This window comes from Ailuropoda melanoleuca, chromosome 6 (assembly GCF_002007445.2).
Source record: "Ailuropoda melanoleuca isolate Jingjing chromosome 6, ASM200744v2, whole genome shotgun sequence".
Taxonomy (NCBI): Eukaryota; Metazoa; Chordata; class Mammalia; order Carnivora; family Ursidae; genus Ailuropoda; species Ailuropoda melanoleuca.
The window spans coordinates 37,980,243-37,998,397 of NC_048223.1; the positions used below are offsets into that span (position 1 = coordinate 37,980,243).

The following is an 18,155-nucleotide window of genomic DNA, read 5'->3' on the forward strand; positions in this document are numbered from 1 at the left end:
TATAATCCGTACTTTTGCTAGACAATACTTTAGAATGTTTAGTCTACATAATTTAGTTCATAAGTCATTTAGCTCATAAATTGTCTACATACATGCTCCAGGTTCACAGATTAAAAATGTTTTTGCCCTACATTACAGACTGTTGAGAACAGCCAGGTTAATGACAATATCATCACCAAAGCCAAAGTAAACAAACGTTCATCTCAGACACTGCTGTCACTATGACGTTTTTAATGAATTTTTTTCTTTCTTTTTTGGAGTCAAAAGAATGTCACTTGAGCTGCACTCCCAAAATAACTTTTTTAAATCAAAGATAACACAAGTTTTCAGTAGTAAAATACTACGCATTAGAGCAAACTTTAAGAGAAATCCCATTTCCTCCATATCCCCAGTTTCTCAATTATGTAACACAATGTCTTTAGCTATAAACTGTCCATAATCTTTTACAACTATAAAGTCAGCTACCTTTTTTCCAGAAAGTTTTCTCTTCACTACCACTAATTTTTTAAATGAGTAACAAGAGCATGTTACATGACTGGTGTATATACATGAACCACTTTCACTTAAAACTGTTTCCAAGAAAGCATCAGCCAACCTGGATTAACCATACATATTCTATGAAATGTATGGACATCATTATTTCAATAGAAAGTCACATGCTAATAATATAGATTGACCAAACACTCTGAAATGACTTGCTATTTTCTAAGATAACATTAGTAACAGACCTCAGGAGTTGTTGGTTCACTTCCATTAACACTGTCAGGAGATTTCGTGGCTTGGATAGATGCACTCTAAGAAAAACAAAGAATCATCATAAAGAAAAGGAACAAAAAGCTAAGTTTTTACAAAACTGTTAAGAACAAAGACCAACTACCAAGACCTATTAGATACATTTATCAAACAAAATTAGTTCATTTATTAGAATGTTTTCATGCAAGGCAAAACTAGTAGGTGAGTATTTAGAAAACTTATTTTGCTATATGTAACTAAATAGCAAAGATTAGTATGTAGCGAAGTTTATTTTAAACTAATCTCATACCTCTCCCCATTATAATGTCCCCAGGTTTTTCCCCATGACAAAAGTAACATCAGGGATTCAAATAGCAAAATTCATTCAAATAGACAACTATCCAGAAAAGAAGTAATGTCAAGTGTTCCCTATGATTAAATAATACTCAAATTAAATTTTATTTGGGCTAATACCTGAAAAATATCTTTATAACAAGAAATGGAAATGCCTCATTCATCTGAAACTAGCATTCTAATTAAAATTATTGTGGCAATTTTCAGAAAAACTTAGAATTAAAAAACCTTCCACATATGAAAGCTTTTTGTTCTGTTATGTTAGTATGATGAATGTTCTAACTTAAGTGACATCCTACTGATTACACCATACTGGCATTGGTTCCATGATAATGAATGAGATTCTCTGAGATTCAAAATTCTATACTGCATTCATAATATACTAACCAAAATTGGAGCTATATAAGTAGCTCATGATAAAATAACTTCTAAGTTTTAAACAACGCATTAGAGTAAGTACCAGCCATTATGTTTCAGTAAGTTGGCAGTTAAATTAGACATTTCCCTTACATTCCACAGCAGACCAAGGAAGGGTCAAATAACTGACCTTACTTATTCTTAAATATAAGTGGAGAAGGCATTCAGCTTTGCAAGTGCTCTCAAATTTTTGAACTCCCTCATTAGGTATTTGATACTAAGAAATTATTAATTTTTAGGTGTGATAAGTGCATTGTGCTATATATTTTTAGTCATTATCTTTTAGAAATATATACCAAAACATTTAGATGGAATAAGGTTTCTGAAATTTGCTAATAATCCAACAGAGATGGAGACAGGGGAAGGGAGGTGTGCATGTGTGGGTGGGTGGTTACGATAATAAGATGGCCATGAGTTATTAACTGAGGATACTGGGTAATGGGTATGGGGGACAAGGGAGAGTTCTTATACCACTATTACTACTATTTCCACTTTGGGTTTGGATTTTTCTCTAATAACAACTGAAATACCTTCTCCCTCTAATATAAAAAGAGTTTTGGGTGTGGAGCCTGTTTAAGATTTTCTCTTTCCTTGGGGCGCCTGGGTGGCTCAGTCGTTTGAGCATCTGCCTTCAGCTCAGGGCGAGATCCCGGCATTCTGGGATCGAGCCCCGCATCAGGCTCCTCCGCTGGGAGCCTGCTTCTTCCTCTCCCACTCCCCCTGCTTGTGTTCCCTCTCTTGCTGGATGTCTCTATCTCTGTCAAATAAATAAATAAAAATCTTAAAAAAAAAAAAAAGGTTTTCTGTCTCCCTCTCCCTCTGCTCCGCCTACCCGCTGCTCATACGCACGTGCTCTCTCTCGGCGAAAAAAAAAAAAAAAAAAAAAAAAGAGAGAGAGAGAGAGAGAGTCATCAAATTTTATCAGTCCAAGACATTTTCCTTTGAGTTACATAAGGGAGAAAAGTTGAGGGAACTTTTATCTTCCTGTTCTCTGCCATTTCAAAGAACTGCAAGTTGTATATATGGCTATATTTGTGTAGCATGATAATTAATGCTTGCTGGACCTAAAAATACACTATACTACACATTATAAAATTAAAAAAAACATACTTTATAGAGTTCAACAAGTCTTTCGGTCCATATATTGAAAATTAATAGGCAGTTAAATTATGGAGAAAGGAAATGAAATGGTTCCCTAAAATATTTTAAGTTAGGAGAAGAGTGGTAAGAGAGTCCATATTCTATTCTAAGTTACTTGATTATGACTATGGTCCATACAAAAAGCTATTCTATAATTGTTTGACCTATCACCGTATCAGACAAACACAACCTAACATTTAAAAACTTTCCCTCCCTACATATATATATTTCAATATATGTATTATACCATATATCTAAATAAATGAAGGACAGATAAAAAAAAGCATTGGCCATGTTACCTTGTAAATTTAAATTACCAAACTGTAGAAGCAAAACTGAAGATTTTGAAACTATTTAAAATGCCTCCTTCATTTCTGCCCAGCAAATTCTCATTTACCTCTCAACTTGCAAATGCAGCTTCTTTTATGTAGCTTCGTATGGCTTGCCTGAAGGCTAACACGTATTCCCTACACCTATATTTTCTTCTGTGAAGGTTTAATTCCTTTGTATTTCAAGCATATGTCTCCATACTAAACGATAAACCCTCGGAAGGCAGGAACCCTGTATTTTCATCTTGGTCCCCAAGACCAACTTTTGTTTGACTGGAGGTAGAGGTTCAGTATATGCTTGTCAAATCCTTATGCAGTTACTTCCTACAGTATAAAAAGACTTTGCGGGGGTGGTGCCTGGTTGGCTCAGCCGTTAAGCGTCTGCCTTCAGCTCAGGTCATGATCCCAGGGTCCTGGGATTGAGCCCCGCATTGGGCTCCCTGCTCCGCAGGAAGCCTGCTTCTCCCTCTCACACTCCGCTTGCTTGTGTTCCCTCTCTCACTGTCTCTCTCTGTCAAATAAATAAATAAAATCTTAAAAAAAAAAAAAAGACTTCTGAAGCCCTCCCAGAGAGAAGTTCAACATGTGTCAATACTTAACTGTCACCAATACTTTCTACTGAACACAATTCTAAAAGAAGAGAAAAATTCTTCTAATCTAACGTGCATTTAATTTAAAAGCATACACAGGTTCCCTGCCAGATTTATCTTCAATTATGTTTTGTTCAATTTTTCAACAACTGTTTATTGACTGCTGAGCACTAAACAATTCTTAGAATATGGGGTCATTTTTCAAAAAACTGAATTAGGTAAAAGTCAACAGCTGATGAACTCCTAAGTAGACCCTCACTAAATTTGTATTCCACTATAGGTTATGCTATGGTTTCCCTTTGTTACATGAAGAGAAGTAAGTTTTTATCTGAACAAAATTGAAATAAAATTAATGAAGACTTTTAGTCTACTTAAATTATTTTTAAATAGTTACAAAGCCTATATTTTAAAATCATTAGCATTTTTCACAATAGAAGAGGTACTTTAATTACTTTTATGTATATGGAAGGGGGCCTTGGAGAAGTTCTTTTTTTTTAAGTCTCTGTTACTATTACATGAAATAAAAAGTAATATCATTTTGTGTTTTTTTTTTTTAAACATTTCACATCTTTTTNTGGAGAAGTTCTTTTTTTTTAAGTCTCTGTTACTATTACATGAAATAAAAAGTAATATCATTTTGTGTTTTTATTTTTTTTTAAACATTTCACATCTTTTTTTTTTTTTTTAAAGATTTTATTTATTTATTTGACAGAGAGAGACAGCCAGCAGAGAGGGAACACAAGCAGGGGGAGTGGGAGAGGAAGAAGCAGGTTCCCAGCAGAGGAGCATGATGTGGGGCTCAATCCCATAACGCCGGGATCACGCCCTGAGCCGAAGGCAGACGCCCAACGACTGAGCCACCCAGGCGCCCCTCATTTTTAAAGTAAATTGGTAAGTTATCTTTAACTGGGACTCCCATCTCCCTCTCAAACCAGTTTTGAAAATAGTTAGGTGTTACTTATAGTCAGCATGAAGGAGAGACCCTTTGCCCTAAGATCCAAGCTAGGGCGCCACTAAAACCCTCAGCCGCTTTCTTCTCTAAAACCAAATTCAGGGTGCCTGAGTGGCTCAGAGGGTTAAGTGTCTGCCTTCAGCTCAGGTCATGAACCCAGGGACCTGGGATCAAGCCCTATGTTGGGCTCCCTGTTCAGTGTGGAGTCTGCTTCTCCCTCTTCCTCTGCCCCCATTCCATTTGTTTTCTGTCTCTCTCTCTCTCAAATAAATAGAATCTTTCTAAATATTTTAAAAATAAAACCCAAGTTCAGAATGTAATTTAGGATTGCTACTGACCATATGCATACAAAGTTTTTCCTGGCTGCATGGATTAAGTACAGAAATGTTACAATTTCATCACAAGCTACTTAGTAAATTAAACCAATTCTCATTGTTTAAGAAAACCTCAATCCCAATTTAGTCAGTATCCAATGCAACACAAAAAGCTATCCTTACTGCACAAACATCTCTAAATCTTAATTTCCTAAATTAAGAACTTAAGATACATATGAAAACAGTCCACTTTCTCAAAGTGAAATTATATACAAGATTCAAAATTATACGAATTCAGTCAATTGAAAAATAATGAAATAACTTCTTCCTTTCAGATGTTTAGTATATAGAAAACTGGTACTCTCCCAAAATAAGGTACAATTATTTGTTACAGTAGAATCCACCTACCTGCTCAATGTTGCTCAATTATGGATTTACCTACAATGCTTTTTTGTTCCTTAAAATGTGAGTCACATCTCAAAATATTCTTGGCCTCCTACCAATAGTAAGACAGAGATTTCTAGAAATACATACCATTTTTAGTTAATGTGCAAACATTCCCTAGAGAGAAACTTCGAGTTTAGACCAAGGTGAAGGCAGTCTTCACTACATTAATGAAGACAGTGTTATTTTGTTGTTGTTAAAAAGCTATCAGAAAACACACCAGCCATCAGAATTCAGCAATTCACTCTGATTTTTTAGGGCAGGGTTAGCAACAGGGCATTGAAGATGCTTTGAGAGACAGTCAGTGACAAGCAGCATGAGATTTGCTTCTAGAATTACCAAATTACTTTGCTTCCCCTCAAAGGGAATGCAGAAAGCGGTGGAAGGACTCACCACACTGTCAGTCTGTGTTTTAGGCTGTTTGGAGGAATCCAAAGCAAAGATAGTATACTCAGAGAGAAAAGCAGGCTCTGCTATCATCCCGGCTAGTAGCTGTCTCATTCAGTGTAATAAGCAGAGGTATAAAAATAAAACAAATAATGAAAAACAGATCACAGTAAGGGCATGTTGCAAAGTGTTCTCTCCGCGCAGCATACACAACACTACAATGGCCTTGCACCACCACAACCCCTACCATCTCTCCACCCACAGAAATAACAAGTTGCTGGAAAGGTTAGGAATGGAGAGGAGTTGAGCCGTTTAGAAACTCAAATCCCAGCTTTAACCAACTTGCTTACTGGCATACAAATGATATATGCAACAGCCACCACAGCACAACGCATGTCTGCCAATTTGGTTTAAGAGTCTAAACCAATAAAAACCACACACGGTAAAGAACACAAAGCCTTAATTTAACAAATATTGACCACTTCTATACATTCAAAAAGATAGCATTGAAATTTATGGGGAGGATAAAACACATAAAATTTTAAATAATCATTTATTTTGTACTTAGAAACAAAAATAGTTTTCTCCAATATGTACAAAGGAAACTTTTGAGATTGAAATTCATATAACAAATTTTGAGGATAAATTCTATTATACTAATTCTTTTAATATGTATTCTCTTCTGTCCTTCAGTCTTCTTTCAGAAACTATATACACCAAAATATTAATATCATGAATTAGATTTAGAAAAAATTATAATTAAAATGAACTTTTAAATGTAAAACTGCTGAAATCTGACTAAGCTCTGTGGATGTCACACAGTTTACCAATATCAGTTGCCCTGTTTTGATAGCATACAATAGTTATACAAGACATCTTTGGGAGAAAATGGGTAAAAGGTACACAGGCCCTCCCTAAAAAAAAATTTTAAAACCTCCTATGGATCTATGATTATTTCAAAATAAAAACTAAAGAAAAAACTAATCTTTTGCAAATATTAACACAGCAGTTAATGTATGTATGTGTGTGTGTGTGTGTGTATATATATATATGAAGAACTTATATCAGAAAATAAATGCTGCACAAGCTTTTCAAGAACTTACACTTTTCATCTTAGTATGGTAGTTATGTATACGACCATGGAGCCTCCACTAACTCTTCATGTGGTCCTAGAAGTTGAGTATTAGTGGTGTACTAAAAGGTACTGGATGCCTCTTTGGCTCTGGGCACTCATCTTATCCAAGTTTCTATGCTTGCTGAAAATCTGAACTCTCCGGCAACTCAGAAAGGTCATCCTTGAAATGGATGTGATTTTAAATTATGGGCTATAACAAATTCATTCTTCTTAGGCTTCCAAAATTAACATTTGAAACGAAGTCACTCTGGCCCAAGCAAAATAATTTAAAATTTCACAGTAAAGAATATATTTGAAATCTTAAGAAAAAAACACAAAAGCTGATACCCAGTATAGAAAAACATGTTGACCAAACATTTCAAAGGAAGATGCTGCCAGACAACAATTTACACTCCTGCCCCTAGCCCAAATAAAAGCCAAGTGTATCAAAATTAGTTTCCATTGACAGCTACCTCAAAACCTAAAGAGCCTTTCCTCCCACTGGCTGTCCTTGTCATTTGCTTCTTATGACTATGAAAATCTTACACAGATCAGTTTCCAAATATTCTCAAATTCTGTCTCAATTCCGTATCTCTCAAACTCTGTTCAAATTCTAATCCAAATCTATTAAGAACTTAATTCACCTCTTCTGTGGTCCTTAGGTGAAGCCATCAGCTGAACTAACACTGACTGAAGTTCTATATGTCTAAACATTCATGAAGATACATAAAACTCCCATTAGATATCTGTTGAAGGTTTCTGATCTACCCTCCATGTCTCTTACTCTCATATACATATTTCTTTATCTCTCTCAGTTTTTGGTGGAATTATTCAGTATCCTTTTTAAATACCCGAATTTTCCCATGAATTGGGACATGTCTGAGTTTTATTCTATGTTTTTACATCAATTTTTTTTCACTTCAAGGATTTCTAATTGGTTCTTTTTCCTATCTACCTAATCTACTTTAGTTTTAGTCTGTTTTTCCCCATTATTTTATCTTCTTTTTCAGAGAATTATTACTTCATGTATTTTATTAAAGATATTTGTTTTAGGGGCTTCTGGGTGGCTCAGATAGTTAAGTGTCTGCTTTCCGCTCAGGTCATGATCCTGGGGTCCTGGGATTGAGTCCTGCATCAGCTCCCTGCTCAGCGGGGAGCCTGTTTCTCCCTCTCCCTCTACTGTTTCCCGTTTGTCCTCTCTCGCTCTGTCAAATAAATAAATAAAATCTTTAAAAAAAGATATTTGTTTTAAAGTCTTTTCTAGACTAGTCTATTATTTGAATTTCATCTAGGATAAATTTATATTCCAATTCTTGTTTTTACTGGCTGCCTTCCTAGCATTTGTTTTAGAATTTTCATCTACAGGTTCACTTTGAGGAAGGTATTATCTTTCTCCTTCCTTCTGTACTCATCTTTCCTTATCCAGTCAATCTGATTCCCTAGGCTCCAGTTTGAGTTTCCTGACCTATGGCAATATAGGGGTTATCACTGACTCAGTCACAATAAGCCAATGTGAGGTTTGATTCAGTTCTTGGTCATGAGGCCTCCCTAGGGACAGCAGCTTCTCAAAATCGGCCACAGAGAGCTCTAAGCAGCAGTCAGTGAAAGCTTTTCCCAACCTCTTTCCTACAGTTCTGGGAGCCCCACTTCAGCTCCTGGCTTGCGGCACTAAATCTAACCTTAGCAGCACAGAACCCTCCCAGTCCTTCTTAACCAGAGCTCAAAGAGAAAATTAAGTCCTAATGACTGCCCTAAGGCATCCACTAGCATTCACTGTATGTAACAAATTAGCATATCTCCTATGAATTAATGTATCTATTAGAGGAGGGTCTCTAAAAAGTTTAGTATCTTAGCAAGTGTGTTAAAGCAGCCCAAACTGACCAAGACAAGAAAGATCTGCTCTACAGAAGACAAGATTTAATATAAAACTACCATTATTAGCACAGTGTGGTATCAGATCAAAGACAGACAAAGCAAACAAGAGAACAGAAGAGAGAGCCCAGAACCAAATCCACTCAAATATAGACACTTAATTTCTGAAAAAAAGGTAGCACAGTGGAGCAATGTGGAAAGACTGGGGCAAGTGGAGAGCCATACAAGCGGGGTTGGGGGGAGACACACAGACTTGATCCCTAACTCACACCATGTGAAAAAAATCATTTCCAAATGGAATGTAGATCCAAACGTGAAAAGTGAAACAGGATATGGGAGGATGGGCAAAATGGGTAAAGGAGAGCAAGAGGCTTCCTGTTATGGAATGATTAAGTTACAGGAATAAAAAGTACAGCATAGAGAACACAGTCAAAGATATTGTAATAGCATTGTATGGTGACAGATGGTGACAGGTGGCAGCCACACTTTTGGTCAGCACAATATAACTGACAGACTTGTCAAATCACTATGTTGTACACTATACCTCAATTAAAAAATGATTTTTGAAAAGTAAAACAGGAAAATACTCTCAGGGTAAGAATTCTTTAAAAAGAAACAAAAACACTAGCAAGAAAATAAAATATTGATAAATTGGAATACATTAAAACTAAGAATTGTGGTTCATCTAAGGACACCATGAAGAGAATAAAAGGGTAAGCCACAGAGCAGAGGAAGATATCTGCTAGGCATATATCCAATAAAAAGCTTTTATCTATATATGTTAACTGGAATTTAAATAAAAACTTGAAACAAAAAAGAAAAGAAAAGAAAAAGAAGAAACATCAAGACACAGAAAAAAAAACTCATTACAGGAAAAAAAATTTGTAACTATATATGGTGATGAATGGTAACTAGACTTATTGTGGTGATCATTTCAGTGTATTCAAATATCAAATCACTACATTGTACACATGAAATTAGTGTTATATGCCAATTATACCTCAACAAAAAAACTCCTATCCAAACTATATAAAAAAGAACTACAAATCAATAAAAGACAAACCAAGAGAAAATGAGCAAGATACATAAACAAGCACGTCACAAAAAAAGATACCAAATGGCCAATACACAGATGAAAAGTGCTCAATCTTATTAGCCATCAGAGAAATGCAAATTAAAACTATAATAAGAGAACACTACACACCTATGAGAATGGCCGAAATTAAGACAACTCACAAAAATGTAGAGCACCAGCAACTTTCAGAAACTCCTGGTGGAAAAGTAAAGTTCTACAACTATTCTGAAAAACAATGTGTTAAAACTCTATATACCTTTTGACCCTGTGTTCTACTCCTAGGTACAAAGCAGAAGAAATGCAGGTACATGTGTACCAAAAGAAATGTACAATGATGTTCACAGCAGCATAATTTATAATAACCCCAAACTGTAAACAACCCAAATGTTTATAATGTTCACAACAGAAGGCATACTTAAGTGGTACTATAAAGAAAAGGAAAGAAACAAATACCAAAAGGTCAGGATGATAGTAATCTTTGGGGGGGAAGAACACAGCGCTCTAACGCTAACAGTGTTCCTTCTGGAACCTCAGTGGTGGTTACATGAGATTTACTTCATAATAACTCATTGGTTTGTGCATTTCTGTTTTACTCTCTTCTGAACCTGTCTCACACGTTCACAGCAAAAGAAGTTCAAAAAAATCTAATCTGAGCTATGCAGCTAGCTACAAGTCTCACAGAATCAGCTAAATTCACAGATTCTAGTCAATAGCTTAAAAATATAGAACTTTATATGACGCTATGTTAAACAAATTATTATTAAATTATTATAAACCTCAACTATTAAAGGCAGAGGATAAAGGTATATTATCCCTTCAAATTAAGATTCTCAAAGAAAACATACTTTACAAAAGCATAACTACTATTTACAAAAAAAAAAAACTAATGTTATTAATAAAAATAACTAGCAATTAAATAATTGACCTGTCAAAATAATTTCCCATTTTATTATCAACAGTAGCCTGCATTTTAGATTAATAAGCTTCTTATAAGAGGTTTATTAAAGAAGAAATTCCAAACTTACCTCTCTATTCGGTGTACCTTCATCAAGTTGCTCTGCAAATGAAGATGTCCTGCTCCTGGTTCTTGTTGGTGTTGAAGAATTGGAGGGAGCCTAGATTTAAAAATTATTGCACAAATTAGAAAGACTACATTGGCTAACGGACTATGTATTGCGTAGTCCTTCTCTCAGTTCATGCCAAAGAACCCCATGAAAGAAAGGAAAAAAACAAGCACATGAAAAAGAAAACAATACCCAAAACAAGCAACTAGAAGACCTAGGCTGCCTACTGGGTTCTTGGTCTGATTCTGCCACCAACCAGAATTCTGACCTTAGCCACCAACCAGAACTGTGACCTTAGCTAAACTAACTTTTTGAGGGCTATGTGTCCTCATATATAAAATAAGGTTGTGATGTTAACATAAGATGATAACATTAGGGGAAAGTGAAACCAGCTCAGGAGTATATGAAAACTGTACTATTTTGGCAACTTTCCTATAAATGAAAATTATTCCAAAATTAAAAGTTCAGTAAAAAAAAATAAGATTGTCAATTCAATCTTTAAAATGCCTTCCAGCTCTAATATTCGATACTATGTAATGCACAAGTAAACATCTCTCCAGTTAAGGGCTTTGCTTTAAGTCTACCTTGCACACCACAGCTAGATCCTAAGATGCCAACCCATTTAGTTCTGTAAAGGAGAGCCTGACTCCTATAATTTTCAGTACAAAAACCCTCAGGAGAAAGGGCCCAAAATTTAAACTAGAAGGTTGAAGTCTACTCTAAGGTGAACTAAAAAGAGTCCTGAAAGTTTAAATTCTTTTTTTTTTTTTTTAAGATTTTATTTATCCATTCGACAGAGATAGAGACAGCCAGAGAGAGAGGGAACACAAGCCAGGGGGAGTGGGAGAGGAAGAAGCAGGCTCCTAGTGAAGGAGCCCGATGTGGGGCTCGATCCCACAACGCCGGGATCACGCCCTGAGCCGAAGGCAGACGCTCAACCGCTGTGCCACCCAGGCGCCCCAAGTCCTGAAAGTTTAAAGCCAAAACTTTAAGACCCGCCCTCACCCATAATAAAATAGATCTGAACTCATCTACACATAGAAGTCTTGATGTCTTACTCTTTTGTAGACTGCAAAGCTCTACATCAGTAAAAGGCCTTTAATAAATATTTGTTAAATAAATGATTGATTGAATGAATGAACCAACAGAACCCTGATCTGTCAAGTGGGCCCATACTGTTGCGGCTAGGCTGGAGCAGAGAGGTCATTAGGAATAGTGTACGCACATACACACATACATATTTACTTTATAGTAAGCGCAACATTTCAAATTAAGACAGATGTTCCATAAATGGTTTTGGGACAAATGGCCATCCATACAGGGGAAGAGACACCAATCAGATGCTTACTTCATACTTAAGCTATATTAAAGATTTAATTTTTAAGTTTTTATTTAAATGCCAGTTAGTTAACAAGCAGTGTAATATTACAACAGCCGCTGCTCATCAAAAATGCACTCCTTAGTCTCTCATGGACTATGAGAAACAAACTGAGGACTTCAGAGGGGAGGGGGGTGGGGGAATGGGATAGACTGATGATGGGTGGTAAGGAGGGCAAGTATTGCATGGTGCACTGGGTGTTATACACAACTAATGAAGCATCGAACTTTACATCGGAATCCGGGGATGTACTGTATGGTGACTAACATAATATAATAAAAAATCATTTAAAAAAAAATGCACTCCTTAATCCCCATTACCTATTTAACTCATATGAGAGTTTATTTCTATAATCACTGAATGGGAAAGAGATTTTTCTGTCAAAACCAGAATCAAAAGGAACAATTTAATTGGGTGGAGGGGGGAAAATATCAACAAAACAATGACAAAAATTTAATAACCTTTTTTTTTTTTCCTAAACAGCTCTTGTAACTCCATAAGTTAGAACTCAGAAAAGTTACTCAGTCTCCTTCTCATCTAGGGCAGGTGACCTGAGCTCCACCAATGAATATATCCACATGAGACTCTGAGTCATAAGTGAGGGATGTGAGAAAACAGACATACAAATTTAAAGTTCATCATCTGGTGAGCAATGGAGACAAAGCTTTATGCAGTTGTACAGAGGAATTATTGATTCAGCTTTCCAGATACTAGGAAAGGGCTACTTTTTGACAGTGACCATCCAATCACTTGAAAAGTATTCCCCTACTATAAATATTTACAATCTTTATACTTTGGCTTCATGCGAGCCTAATCAGTAACTGAGAAACTCATCACTCTGGATTAATTAGCAAAATCAAATGTTGAAGAATAGGTAGGTCATAAAACACACTGCAAAGTTGAAGAATAGGTAGGTCATAAAACACACTGTCTTCAGAAAAGTAGTACCACCTGGCAGGCTTGGCCTGACGACTGGCAGGTCTTCCCCTAGAGTTGCAAGAGTAAGAATCACGTACATTACGTATGATAGTAAAATATAAAACATGCATAAGAAAACTAACTGTACTTGACCATTTATCGGAAGGTCCTGGATCTTTAAAGGGCTATCCTCACTTCAAAATATAAAGGGATTTAGATTCCTCCAAACTAAACTTCGTCATGTTAATTCTCATGGCCATGAGAAATCTGGACAGGTTTCAAAGCTATTTCTCACAATTAATATCTTTATTGCCCACCAACGGATTATTAACTAACCACTGGCCTCAATTTCAGTATAGGAAAAACTATTTTAGTCACTGTCATAGGAAGAATTCTAAGATGATCCCAAATGACCCCTCACCCTGTGAATATAATGAGATCACTCCCCTGACTATCTCACATTACATAGTAAAAGGATTTCTACAGGCATATTTAAAGTTTCTAATTAGTAGTCTTTGAGTTAATGAAAAGATTACCCGGATGGGTTTAGCCTAATCACAAAAGCCCTTCAAGTAAGAGTCTAGAATGCAAAGGCAGACACAGAAGGTAAAGAAATGAACCCCTGCTGTCCTGAAAGAAAACAAAATGCCTATGAGGGCCAAGTGACAAGGAACTGCAGGTGGCCTCTAGGAGCTGAGTGGCCCCCTTCAACAGCCAGGAAGAAATAAGGGCCTCAGTCCTGTAACCACAGAGGACTAAATTCTACTACAGCTACATGAGCACAGAAGAAAACCCTAAGCTCCAGATAAGAACACAGTCTGGATGACACCTTGTGAAACTCTTCGCAGAGATACCAGTGAGTGGCCCACGCCAGACTTCTGACCTACGGACTATGAAGTAACAACTGGGTTATTAGGCACTAAGACTGTAGTAATTTTGTTATGCAACATAAGAAAATGTATACAATCGCTTTTGGGAATAATAAACCTTGAGTGGCTTGTCCCTATACCATGACTTTTCATTATCCATCAAGACTCTGCTCAGATGTCACCCTGACTCTCTCCAGAAATGCTTTCCTACGTGCAGCCACAGCACCCTGTACACACTACTACCATACTAGGTGTACTTGTCTCTCAACCCCATGGTACAGAGACTGTATCTACCCTTCAAGGCAAATGCAACACCCAGCAACGCACCTTAGAAGGCCCTATTCAATAAATAAGTGCTCTAAAATTACAAATATATATATTTGGAGATATATATACATATATATGTATACACACACACACATATACACACACAAATATATTTTTTTTATTTGTACGTATATACTCAATTTATTGGTAGGCTCCACACCCAACGTGGGGCTTGAACTCACAACCCTGAGACCAAGAGTTGCATACTTTACAGAGTCAGCTAGGTGCTCCAACAAATGTTTTCAAATTTTTTATTTCTTTTGATCCTCACAACCAATCTGAAAGGTAAGCAGGACAGATATTATCATCTCTGATGAGAAAATAAGAAGGTCAAAATGCTTGTGTAGCTTGCCCAAGTTGCATACAAGATCTGTGTTATGGGTTAGGACACAGGTCTTCCAATTCCCTCATCCACTTCCCTGGCATTCTTTAGATCACTGTTTCTCAGATTTTTTTTCACTGGGACCCATGTTGTAAAAGACAAAACAAAGCACCCATTTTACATACAGACACCTCTAAGAAAAAAGTTTTACAGAACCTTAATCTTTATGACAGAAGGTGTTATATTTCCTGACCCAGTTTATTCTTTCATTAAAAAAAAAAAAGCCAGGGGGTGCCTGGCTGGCTTGATCGCAGGGCTGAGTTCAAGCCCCACGTGTAGTGCAGAGTTTACTTAAAAAAAAAAAAGCTGACCTCAACCCACTAAGATTCCACAACCCTCTTAACTGCTTTCACTATACCACGTTGTCCTTATAAGAACAGTGTACATACACACAGCCGCTAACTCTTAAATCTAGACTACATCAAATATATCTACTATATTTTATCTTGAAAAATAAAAATTAAAAAGCATTAACCCTAGGCTGAACAATACAATCTAAAGATAACAAAAACACACATTTTGGATATTCGTATTATTGAAAAGTTCTATATTAAAGTCAAAACTATGTTAACCAAAGTTTATTCATTAGGGGCTCTACTATCCGGGAGTTTTCGTGGAAAGAATTAATCAAGACAGCTGAATTATTAGATTTAGAAAAGTATAGATATAAAAAAAGACAAAGGTAGAGATATAGATATAGATATCTATCTAAAATTATAGATTCAAAATGGTTACGCCTCATTGATACCTGAAGGGCTTTGCAGATACAATGAGTTGTAACCATTTTGAATCTATAACTTTCTGAAATCTATAACTTTCTGAAATCAATCAACTAATTCGAGTTTCTAAAGATAAAAGGAGAGGCACCTGGTGGCTTGGCTGCTTAAGCGTCCACTCAGCAGGGAGCCTGCCTCTCCCTCTTCCTCTGCCTCCCCCCACCACTAGCGCAGGCGCACTAACGCGCGCTCGCTCTCGCTCTCTGAAATAAATAAATAAATTAATAAATAAATAAATAAATAAATAAATAAATAAATAAAATCTCTAAAATTTTTTTAAGATAAAAGAAAACTGAACATAGGGGTGCCTGGGTGGCTCAGTAGGTTAAGCATCTGCCTTCAGCTCAGGTCATGATCCCAGGGTCCTAGGATGGAGTCCCGCATCAGGCTGCCTGCTTCTCCCTCTCCCTGCCACTCTGCCTGCTTACACTTGTGCTCTCTCTCTCTCTCAAATAAATAAATAAAATCTAAAAAAAAAGGAAACAACATAATTTAACATTAAACATTTTTTCTCTTTATTTAACAAGAAAAATGCTATGAAAAAGGAAAAGACAGTAAGAAATAGCCCTTAGATATTCTAAAATAAGATAGCCAAAATTAAAAACTCAATTGAAGAGTTAAATAAGTTGTCCCTCTTGTAAATATGCTACTTGTAGTAAGTCTTCACTACTCATTTTAGCCTGCTACTAGTTTAGAAACTGGATCACTACATTTATTGGAACTGTAGACAAAATAAGCATAAGGAAGCTCTAAATGAGGGGTTTTTTAAGTTTCCTTATGAATAACTTAGATTAGCTGTGGAATGTGAAGTTGGTGACACTAAAATCTGGGATGCCTTCTGACTTATTTCCTTGGTTCTCAAGTTATGCCCCAAAGAGATGAGATGAGATGTTATCCTTATTCCTGCATAAAAAAATCTGGCTTCATTTCTCCCTCCCACACCCACTGACAATCAATCATGGCTAGGACACACCACAGAATCCTTCCCATCACGCCCTGCTGAAAGTCTCTCCCCAATCTATTTGATATCCCAGCTCCACAGGAATGGCCAAAGTAACTTGTAGTTAATTCTTCACATAAACCTTTATATTCTAATTACCAAAAGTATTAGAGCTTTTCACCATGTCCTTCGTAAAGCACCTTCTGCATCCTGACATCTAAAATAGTAGTGCCAGAAATGAAATATTGCTGCTCATGTTATAAATGCTTACCTCAAAACCAGCCCCTTAATATAGTCAAATCCACTCACCCAAAAGTAATTTAAGGAAACTTCCAGTTAAACACAGCAGATGGAGTATAGGCTCCTATTTTCTCTGCCTCCCAAAGAGTTAAGAAATTTCAACCAGAGGTGCCCGGGTGGCTCAATCAGTTAAGCATCTGCCTTCAGCTCGGGTCATGATCTCAGGGTCCTGAGATCGAGCAGGTCATCCAGCTCATTGCTAAGTGGGGAATTTGCTTGTCCCTCTCCCTCTGCCCATCCCCACTGCTCATTCTCTCTCAAATAAATAAATAAATAAAATCTTAAAAAATATATGAATGAAAGAACAGTAAAGGATTTAACACAACTGAGAACATTACAACCCCAAGGAGCTACAAAAGAAAGTAGTAATGAGAAGCAAGCCTATTTTCATCCCCAGAACCATGAAAAGACTTAGAACTTAAAGCAGAAATATAACACAAGATGCAAAAGTGAAGAGACAAGACCAAAAACAGGAACAGTGGCTGAAAGATCCCCAGGTCCCTGTTCTACCTTACAGAGCCTCTGAAGAACGAGAGGTTTATTTGTGGGAGCCAGTAAGGCTCCAAAGTGGCAAAACCAAGCACAGTAAGATAGGAGTGAAGAGCAAAGTATATGATTAACCTTAGTGGGATTAAGTGGAATCTGTGCAGTGAATCAGCCCTGCTTTCAGAAGGTTGGCAGCTTGGCTTATAACCCCCTCACCTTTTCTCCAAAGCACACTTTGCTTCTCTGGAGAAACCAAATGACCTCCAGACCTGTGGTTACCAGCATGAAGATATTTCCCCCAATAATAAACCAGCAGAGAACCCCAGTGTCTCTGTCACATGCTACCTCCAAACAGCATCAGATTTTTAGTGTCTCACCCTTAAATATGAATGGAAAGCCCAGAGCACTCAATAAAGTTTCCAAAGTAAAAAAGTAAGCCAAAAACAAGCAAAAACACAGCAACTAGAAAAAAAAAAACAAAACAATAAAGATTAAAAGAAAACTTGAAAAAAAAATCACCATTATTCTGAGAGATATCATATCTGTATAACAAGAACAATGCTATAAAAAAGGAAAAGACAGTAAGAAACAGCCCTTCGAAATTCTAAAATAAGATAGCCAAAATTAAAAATTCAATGAAGAGTTAAAAAAGTTGAAGAAATCTCTCAAAAGTAGAACAAAACAAAACACAAAACACAAAAACAAAAAAACCCAAAATAGAACATAAATGGTAAAAAAAGAAAAAAGAGAATCTACCTTAAAGGCACAAAAGCTACCAAATTGCAGCTCAAGAGAGAAGAGAAAAAAATAAAGGAGAGGGAATTATCAAAGAAAAAATATGTAAAAGTTTCCAAGAATGTAAGCACAGAAGTGGCACCATACAATGCCCACTGAGTGTCCAGCACAATACATAAAGAAATCCATATACAGGCATATTTACCATGAAATTTCAGACAACAAGATGTAAAGGGAAGATCCTAAAGTCTCCAGAAAAA

General features: G+C 36.4%; 1 protein-coding gene and 1 long non-coding RNA gene across 7 annotated transcripts in view; one reads left to right on the forward strand and one right to left on the reverse strand.

Moving 5' to 3' along the window:
• Window positions 1-18,155, reverse strand: part of GOLGA4 (golgin A4) — a 117,368-nt gene that overhangs the window by 90,520 nt on the left and 8,693 nt on the right. For 4 of the 6 annotated variants that reach the window (XM_019794549.2, XM_019794550.2, XM_011218940.3 and 1 more), the window contains exons 2-4: window positions 10,746-10,835; window positions 5,666-5,764; window positions 729-794 (exon numbers count right to left, since the gene is read on the reverse strand). In XM_019794549.2, the coding sequence (XP_019650108.1) occupies window positions 729-794; window positions 5,666-5,764; window positions 10,746-10,835 (255 nt within the window). The remainder of the gene's footprint in view (window positions 1-728; window positions 795-5,665; window positions 5,765-10,745; window positions 10,836-18,155) is intronic. The other 2 variants (XM_019794551.2, XM_034662246.1) reach the window with 2 other exon arrangements.
• Window positions 4,389-14,086, forward strand: LOC105235533. The gene is made up of 2 exons (XR_853871.3): window positions 4,389-4,453; window positions 12,646-14,086. It is a non-coding gene; the product is annotated as an uncharacterized LOC105235533 (long non-coding RNA).